Source organism: Gorilla gorilla, chromosome 11 (genome assembly GCF_029281585.2).
Source record: "Gorilla gorilla gorilla isolate KB3781 chromosome 11, NHGRI_mGorGor1-v2.1_pri, whole genome shotgun sequence".
NCBI classification, from domain to species: Eukaryota; Metazoa; Chordata; class Mammalia; order Primates; family Hominidae; genus Gorilla; species Gorilla gorilla.
In genome coordinates this window covers 142,694,258-142,703,787 of record NC_073235.2, presented here as the reverse complement: position 1 = coordinate 142,703,787, position 9,530 = coordinate 142,694,258, and the positions used below count along the sequence as shown (strand labels likewise).

General features: G+C 48.3%; 1 protein-coding gene across 5 annotated transcripts in view; it reads left to right on the top strand.

The window, feature by feature from the left end:
* Positions 1-1,020: 1,020 nt before the first annotated feature.
* The window catches only part of NDUFA10 (NADH:ubiquinone oxidoreductase subunit A10), a 146,138-nt gene continuing 137,628 nt past the window's right edge, over positions 1,021-9,530 (top strand). For 2 of the 5 annotated variants that reach the window (XM_055379015.2, XM_055379012.2), the window contains exons 1-4: positions 1,021-1,207; positions 4,078-4,246; positions 5,003-5,218; positions 7,439-7,525. In XM_055379015.2, the coding sequence (XP_055234990.1) occupies positions 1,133-1,207; positions 4,078-4,246; positions 5,003-5,218; positions 7,439-7,525 (547 nt within the window). In that variant the 5' untranslated portion in view covers positions 1,021-1,132. 5 annotated transcript variants of the gene reach the window in all.

Here is a 9,530-nt window from a genome sequence, read left to right as displayed (position 1 = left end):
TTTCTGAAAAGTTGAAAACAAAGTTAAAGAATATTTAAGGGGTTAAGAACAAAAAGCCCGAGGAACACAAAAGATTATAAAAACCCTTCCAAACAGCAGGCATACTTGGAAGGAAACCTCACATGCAAGGCTCCTACGTGGAGTCCAGAGCCCAGGTCCTGACGGGAGCACATTTTAAGAGATGGACTTGCCAGCGCGGTGGCTCACGCCTGTAATCCTAGCACTTTGGGAGGCCGAGGCGGGTGGATCACGAGGTCAGGAGATCGAGACCATCCTGGCTAACATGGTGAAACCCCGTCTCTACTAAAAATACAAAAAATTAGCCGGGTGTGGTGGCGGGCGCCTGTAGTCCCAGCTACTCGGGAGGCTGAGGCAGGAGAATGGCGTGAACCAGGAAGGCGGAGCTTGCAGTGAGCGCGATGGCGCCACTGCACTCCAGCCTGGGCGACAGAGCGAGACTACCTCAAAAAAAAAAAAAAAAAAAAAAAGAGATGGACTTGGAGCGTGTGCTTTTGTTTTCTATGCTATTCAATGTGTTCACAGCAGGTCCCCTGGATGAGACCACTTAGCCTTCAGCTCCGGAGGCGACCCAGGCCGGCCTTGCCAGGTCCCTCTCCCTGACAGGCGCCCCGCGACAGGGGTCCCACCCTGTCCCTCCGCTCCTCGCCCCCTCTTTTTCCACTTTCCCTCCCCAGCGAGAACGTTCTGAGAGCTAGGAATGTTCTCTAGGAGGTCGCTTTGACGTCCACACCGCGCCTGGGGGATTCTGCGGGGAGCACACGACCCTGGGACGAGACGCAGAAGTCGCTCCACGCCCTGGGCGGCCTCAGCTCCCGCGACACCGCAGCAACTCAGAACCCAGGCAGGGGCCGGGCAGCCAGCATGCTGCCCCCACCTTCCCCTCCAACTCCCACCTCTCAGCCCTCGCCCCAACCCGCAGGACCCTGGCAGCCCGCTGGCGGTCTCCGCGGAAGCCCCCGAGGGCCTCGGCGCAGCCCCGCCCCCTGGAAGGTTCCCGACAGGCGCCGCGGGCACCCCGGCCGTGACGTCACGGCAGCGCGCCGGCCGCGGGAGAGGGCCCCGTCGCGACCGCGTCCCCTTGGGTCCTTGATCCTGAGCTGACCGGGTAGCCATGGCCTTGCGGCTCCTGAAGCTGGGAGCGACGTCCGCGTCCGCCCGGGTCGTGGCGGCGGGCGCCCAGCGCGTGGTGAGCGGGCGGCGGGGTGGCGGGGTGGCGGGGTGGCGGGGTGGGGAGCAGTTCCACATCTCCCCCGGCCTCTGGCGGCGGCTCCCAGGGTCGCTCTCCGGGTGGGTTTGGGGGACCCCTCCTGCCTCCGGAATTGTTTGGTCTTTGGTCGTGGACAGACCTCAGGGGGCCACGAGCTTCTCCAGGCCATTTTATCTCAGCTTTAAGCAAAACGCTGGAGCGCGGAGGTGATAGGCCCCGAGGCTGCCCTGATGCGGGAGGCCCGTGTGCAGGTGGCAGGCCGGGGGCACGCGCGCTTGTCATTCGGTAATTCACGTAGCAGCCCTGTCAAGAGCCGTTTAAAGGTCGGGCCCTGCTAGGTGCTTGGGTGATGCCATGTTGAGCAGACACGGAGTTCAGTGCTTGTGTCCTCTTCCTTTTGCCTTTACTCTTACTGACTACTCTCATTTCTTAGCACTTTGCCCCCACCTTCTTCAGTGAAATTGTTTCATACATTTGTAACACAGTTGGATTGCATTGTCACATTCTGCCTTACATCTTGGGATCCTTCTACCTAATGCGTTTTTAAAAATGTGCATACATTGAGCGCATTCTTTGTGCTATAAGGTTCTATGGATTTTTTCTTTGTGCTATAAGGTTCTATAGGTTTTGGCAAGTGTGTAATAGCATGTCTCCACCATTATAGGTTCGTGCAGAGTAGCTTCACTGCCTTAAAAAATTCCCCTCTGCTTTACCTATTAAACCCTTCTTTTCCTCCAACCCCTGACAACCACAGATCTCATTAACATTTCCATAGTTGCCTTTTCTGGAATGTCATATAATTAGAATCATACAATATATTGCCTTTTCAGACGCCTTGAATACTTGGAAATATCTATGTAAGATTCACTTATGTCTTCGTGGCTTGGTAACTCATTTCTTTTTAATCACTGAGTAATATCTCATTGCATGGATGTACTTCAATTCATTCAGCAATTGAAGGGCGTCTTGGTTGCTTCAAGTTTTTGTCAATTATGAATAAAGCTGCTGTAATCGTGTACATGCAGATTTCTTTTTGGAAATACATTTTTATATCATTTGGGTAATACCTGGAAGAGTGATTACTCATGTAGTAAGACTAGTTTTCTAAGAAGCTGCCAAGCCATCTTCCAGAGTGACTGTGCCATTTGACTCCCACCAGAAGTGAAGGCTCTCCTTGTTGCTCTGCCTGCTCGCCAGCATGCGGGGTTGTCGGTTACTTTGGATTGCTATCCATTCTGATAGATGCGTAGTGGTATCTTGTTTTAACTTTGGAATATCTCATGACATACAGTGTTCATCTTTTCATATACTTATTTGCTATCTGCGTTAATTTCATTTGCGAGAGGTGTTTACATCTTTTGCCCATTTTTAAATTGGGTTGTCTGCTTTGCCTTGTTTTGTAACTTGTTTCTTCCTTACTCTTCAGTTATCAAATCAAGATCGAAAAATATCTTGATATTTTATATTCTCCTGTTTTATTTAAATTTCACTATAAAGTATTTTAATATTTTTGTGTTTTCCTGAGTACTTAGTATTCCATAATATGGATATGCCTTAATTTTTTTAACTATTCCTCCGTTGTCGGACATTCAAGGGTTTCTATTTGCATTTTTGATGTTACATCATACTTCATTGAGCATCCTTATAGGTCAATCTTACGTATATACTCTTTGAATGGATTCCTAATGCTGTAGACCCAGTGTCCTCTAGGTTTCATTACCATTAGCAGTTTAGGATGGTACTCATTGTCTTGTCCTAACTCTGTAATCATTTTTTAAATTATTTCTCATTTTGACACATGAAAAACTAATGTTTCCTTGTTAATAGTCTTTTTTTTTTTTGTAGCAAGGTTGGCCACTTTTTCATGTGGTTTTTGGCTATATTTTATAATTTTAAAATAAGCTGTGCGTTTTTATTCTTTGTTTTCTTATTGTTCTGTACAATTTCTGTATATAGTAAGGTTATTATCCCATCATATCTGTTGAACTTTTTCAGTTTGTTTTACTTTTGGTTATGTTTCTTTTCTGTTTTTGGAAGGAATGTTTTCACTTTAGTGTGGAGAATAAATTGGGATGCTGGAGACAGGCATTGAAGCAGGCCTTTGCCTTGTAGATGAGAGGTGTGAAGATGTCTAGAGTCAGCACATGGCATAGGGAGGTGATGCAGTGTCCAGAGAGTTTGAAGAGTTAGGATTTTGTGTGTAATTCTGCAGTTGAAGGAAGGAGAAAGGTATCAAAGACGACACTCCAATTTGCTCTCTTTTGCTTGTTAGGTAGTGGATATTCCCTGCTGTGAGGGAAAGCAGATTTGGGGGCTAGGGTATGGATGTTGCATTTCACCTTGGCTCTGTTACCTTCAGGTGCCTTCAGGACATCTAGGTGGAGCTGTTTAATAGGCAGTGGGGTAACTAGGTCAGGACCTGGGGACAGAAGCTTGGATTAGAGAAATGTTTTTTATTCCCTTCCCTTCACTCCTGAGCTTCCCTCCATCCCTGTCTTTCTTCCTTCCGTCTGTCCGTCCATCCATCCATCCATCCACCCCTCCCTCCCTCCCTCCCTCCAATTTTTATTGAACATAGTAAACATATTTAATAAAAATTTCAGACATTGTTCCAGGGCCTGAGGATTTAGCAGTGAACAAACAGACAGTATATCTGCCTTTAACGAAACTTACATGGACAGAGTGGTGGGGGATAGACAGATAATTAAACAAATTAATAGGCAATAAAGATGTAGATGTTGGCATTTTTATCACCAAGAGGTTTCTTGGTATTTTTACCTAATAGTTACTAATGCCTACAGGAACCAGAGTGGTCACAATGTGCTGCTGTGTGATTTTGTGTTTTTCAGAGAGGAATTCATAGCAGTGGGCAGTGCAAGCTGCCCTATGGAATGTGGCATTTCCTACTTGGGGATAAAGCAAGCAAAAGACTGACAGAACGCAGCAGAGTGATAACTGTAGATGGCAATATATGTACTGGAAAAGGCAAACTTGCAAAAGAAATAGCAGAGAAACTAGGTATGATTTTATGTTACACAGAATGATACCTTTTTCTCAGATATATGGTTGCTTATTTCACTGGTTTTTCAATATTAATATTAAATAATATTAAATATTTAATAATTGGGCCTAAGGTGGGTATTTTACATTTTTGTTTATTGAAAAAGCTGTTTTATAAAACGAAACAAGAAAAAGCTGTTTTTAATCTTTTATGTTTGGAAAATTTGTGAAAATCCATGCTGGTTGTCAATTTGAATTGGAATTTTATGTGGGCAGTGTAAGCAGGGCACTTCCACGTAAACTGTCATGTTTGAACTTTGTGACAGCCTCTGAAATAGAGCTGAGGATGGTACTCACTCACAGATGGGTGTACTCCTGAGTGAGCAGATGCCACATAGCTGGGTCCCAAAGCCAAGGTTAGAGCCCCTTCCTGACTCCTGGTGCTGCTGAGTATCCATTGTACCTTTCTGTAGCACCTGCATGACAGCAGCTGCCCGCTAGAGGGGGCTCCTGTAGTTACAGGGAGCAGTCCTTTCAGGAGGAACCTGGATAAGGGCACTGTGCAAGCTCTTTCGCTCACATGCTTGCTCGTATATGTTGTGTGTTCCCTTCATACGTGATGAAACCCAGGCATGTAGGTGACTTTCTCTAGGTCTTTGGCGCCATCCCCGGCGGTGAGATTCGGGCGGGCTGTGTGTTTTGGCTAGTCCCCACTGCTCCCTGCGGGGAGTGAGTGATGTGCATCAGACTGCATCCGACTGTTTCTCTTTTCAGGCTTCAAGCACTTTCCTGAAGCGGGGATTCATTATCCAGACAGTACCACAGGAGATGGGAAGCCCCTCGCCGCCGACTATAATGGCAACTGTAGTTTGGAGAAATTTTACGATGATCCGAGAAGCAATGATGGCAACAGTTACCGCCTGCAGTCCTGGTTGTACAGCAGTCGCCTGCTGCAGTACTCGGATGCCTTGGAGCACTTGCTGACCACAGGTGCAGTATTTCTGGGCAGATAGACTTGTTCTGTACTTGAACCCTATTCTAGAATTCAACCACGTTAAATTGCCACTGAGTCGAGCTTTCCTTTAAGGGTGTTTGATGAGGTGAGTTCTGTCTTTCCAACAAGATCATGAATTTCTTGAGATTGTGTTATTTTTGCTTCAGAATTAAATTAATTTAATGCTGTTTCACTATGGATACTGGAGTGAGATTTACGGATTGTATAGAATTCTCAAGGCACTGCTTTAAGCTTCTATACTTACCTATTCATTTATATATGAAATGCGTCAAAACAAAAGGGAAAAGAGAGCACAGAAATGTCCAGGAGGAAACGGGATCACACTTATGAAGACTGTGCGTGTGCCATGCAGACAGAGATGTGGATGCCAACAACATAGGGTGTCCTGGAGGGCCCAGAGATAGGCCGGAATCACCATAAAGCCACGAGGCAGACGTGAATCTTGATAAGATGACGGGGGAGGCAAAACACACAGGGTCCCATAGGCCAGTGCAGTAGGGGAGGATGCTTCCCTTGAAGGTGTCCAAAGCAGAAAGGAAGAGCTGTGTACTGGGGAGCCTGGGAGACAGAAACAGGGATCAGAAAGTATAGTTAGGAGAGGAAGGGAAGGTGGATGAAAGGGCATGAACATGGACTACTTGTGTGCAGAATGAGGTTAGGGTCCAGCAAGGGGTTACTGTAATCATCCTGGGAAACAGCAGTGCATGCTAGACATCCTGAGAGTTGGACCGCAGATGCAGTGCCCATTTTTGGTCAAAGCTACCATGCCACGGCGGTCCTCAGTTCACAGGTAGCAGCAAATGGCACATCTGTGTGCGGAGAGAGGGAGATGGGTGGATTCTTAGGGCCTTCATGTCTGTTTTATATTGCAGTGCTTGCTGCTTTCGTTGATTGGCAGTGCCCCTGATGAGCTTCTCACGCACAAGCTCAGCCGCCACTAGGGTTGGCTTCATGGGGTCTGAGCCGTGAGAACAAGAATGTGGTTTTCACTGGGAGTGGCCGGCTCACGGGCTTCTTCTCAGAGCTGTGCTAGGAGCCGCTGCCTATGCTCCTTCAGATCTCCATGGATGCAGTGTGTGTCCATGACACGTATCCACACAGTTGTACGGCGGTGGAGTTATTGTCTTGCTTTTTCAACATTTTATTAGTGCTTCTTTTTTTCTTATATGAACGTAAACCCTGATCTTGGTTAGTGTTACTCCTAAGAAAACAATGTGGTCTGCTGTTTCTGGTTTGAGGTTCTTTACCAGGAGCCAATCCAGGAGCTGATGTCGTAGCGTGGACTTCACACTGACATCCGGGCTTACTCCTCGTTCTTTTTAAAGCATTCTTCAACCCTGTCTTCTGACTACTCATTTCTTAAAGTGAAAAAGAAACATTTTACTTGTTAAATAAAACCTTGCTTTTTTTGGTACTATAGTAACCTGTTTCCCATTTAGAAAAAAAAAGTGCAGCTTGCTCCCATCTCAGTATTCTTGGGGCAAATTGGAACTGGGTTAATGTATTCATTAAATATTTAGTGCCTGTCTGCTGTGTGCCAGACCCATTCTGGGAGCTAAGGGCGCCACAGGGAGGGAAGCCTGTGTTTTGGTAGAGGGATGAAGACTCGATGTGGAAACAGGAATGTCTTGCCCCAAGTGAGTGGTGGCTGCTCTGAGGAAGGAGGCTATGGGGAGAGGCTGGGTAGGAAGATTAGGGGAGGCCTCTGCCCAGACACAGCAGGGCTGACTGCAAGGAGGCTAGCTGGGGACTAGTGCTCTGAGCTGCGCAAGTGTCCGTCGGGGCTGCTGTGATAGTAACACAGCCAGTGAGGCTGGGAGTGGACAGAGGTGAGGTTGAGAAGTAGCCCAACATCAGTAGACCTGACTGGAATGGTGGGGGCAGGAGCAGGATGGGGGTGGGCACCGTAGGGGTGGAATACATTATTTAAAAACAAGCACTTTTTGTATTAACTGGATGCTTTCTGTTATAGCTGACTTAATGAAATGATGTTATATTGCTCAAAACTGAAAAGATACTTCAGTTTTTGAAAATGATTTCCCACTTACAAATATGTTTATGTTCTTTCCAGTATTTTGGTGTGGAAATGGAATTGTAAATGATTGTTATTTTCTTTTTTCTGAAATGCAGTGATCAGTTGACAGTGCTTTGCTATCTGTCTGATTTTCAATTTCTGTTTGCCTATGTTTAAACAGGACAAGGTGTTGTGTTGGAGCGCTCCATCTTCAGTGACTTTGTGTTCCTGGACGCGATGTACAACCAGGGATTCATCCGAAAGCAGTGTGAGTCAGCATTGCAGACCCGCTTCTGGGTGTGTGGTGCAACTTTGCAAAGGCTGTGATAGACTCACCTTGCACTTACTGTGTTTATGAATGTCTGTTAGATAGATGAATAAATGCCATTACTTAATCGGTCTCCGCTGGAAAAAGGAGCTTCCTAAGTATCTTCCACCCTTTCTCCCTCCTGAAATAGGTGTCTTTTGTGCTGTCATGTCTCCCTGTGAAAGCAGATTGGAGCCCTGGACCTCAAACACACGCAGCTTAAAGTGCAGCCCCCACAGCCTCCCGTTAGAACCTCCCCCGCTCTTAGCTTGCCCTAGCAATACCTAGGCTGTAGCTCTAATTGTAACAGACTTTCCGGTTTCTAGTGTGTGATTTTGATGAATTGGGATGTTAGCCCTGCCAGTTGCCAGCATCATCAGAGTGCTTCCCTCTGACACGTTGCCATTTTTCAGGACAGTAGCTTTGTGTTGCTGTATTGGGGAAGGTCTGACAAGTGGCAAATGGAAAGGAACAAAGACCCCCTGGTTTGAAGCAGGCTGACCTTGAGGAGTCAGCCCTTGGGGTTGGGGTGTCTGTGACTAGGACTGTGTTGGGCGGTGCGTTGAATAGCCCTGGTGGACAGTCTGACTGACGGCATTTTCATCTGTAGACTGGGGTGGCTGGAGCCAGTGGAAAGCTGGAATCTGGGAGCTCAGAGGAAGTACTGTTGATTAATGAAAGAGGAGGCCGAAGCAAGCCAGGTGACGATTCTGTGGAGGCGCCTGCTTCTGGCTGCTTGTGTGTCCTGGTGTTGCCGGTACTCCACCTGTGAGCTTGCTGCCCAGAAGAGCACTGCAAGCCCTTGCTTCTGATAGGGGCTGATCCTCCCTGGACATGCTGAGCAGCGGGTCAGGTCACCAGCAAGTGTTTCTGGAGTGCCTGTGGTGTGCCAGGCTCTCTTAGGTGCTAGGGATATGAATGTGAAGAAACTTAAGACAAGGCTCCCACGGGCCCGGGGTTGGGGGCTGTTGGACCAACGGGGATGGTTCATTGTAATAAAGTGTACTTAGCAGCTCCTGAGCATTACTCCTGGGTGCTTTGGGGGCATGTAGGAGAAATGTGTAACCGGCTGGGAGATGGGATAGTGTCAGGGACAGCTGTTGTGATGAATGGCCTGTCATCTGTAGCACAGTGGGAGTGAGGGAGGTGTGGGGATGGTGGAGAAGCCTGCGTGTGCCACAGGCTGGTGGTGGTGTCCTATAGTGAGGGCTGGGTGCTGGGGGAGAATGATGCTGGATGAGGCTGCACGAGGAAGGAGCTGCGCCTCGGCGAGGATGCTTGGCTTCTGTCCTGAAACTAGTGAGGGACCACTGGAGGATTTTTAGCATGGCAGAGACGTGGTTAGATGTGAGTTTAAAATGGTTGCAGGCCTTCATCTGAAGGATGCATTTGGTGAGGAGAGACGGAAGGGGAAGGAGCCTATCTGGGAGGAAATTGGGGTGGGACAGGCGTGCCCAGCAGGGAGGCTGCACTGGGCAGTGGGAGTTGCCGCTCAGGAGGGACACTGGGCAGGCCTGGGTGGGTGGTTTCCTGTGTGCACAGTGGGGAGTGGCGTGGACCTGCCCTGGCTAGTGGGCCGCTAAGGGGGAAGGACACACAGGGGCAGTGGACCGATATGGCTTCATGTTTGGGCGTTGGATTCCTGAGTGTGAGGTTCCCATGGCAAGGTGGCAGGAGACACCTGTCAGCATCTGCTGAGTGTCTGCTGAAGTCTGAGGATTGGCCTGGGCTGGAGTCTGCAGGCGTTGGGGGTCCAGCACTGACCGTGAGCATGCTTTCTTTGAGAAAGCCCAAGGGGTGATGGGGTAGGGCTGAGACCAGATTCTTTGGGGACCATTTCTGGGGTGATGAGACCGCCACTGAGGGATTGAAGCCGAATGATCAGAGGTGCACAGGAGGAAGCAGAGGGGATGTGGGGAGGGTTGGTTGTTGGTGTCACATGTGCTGTGACTCTGATGGGAACTGA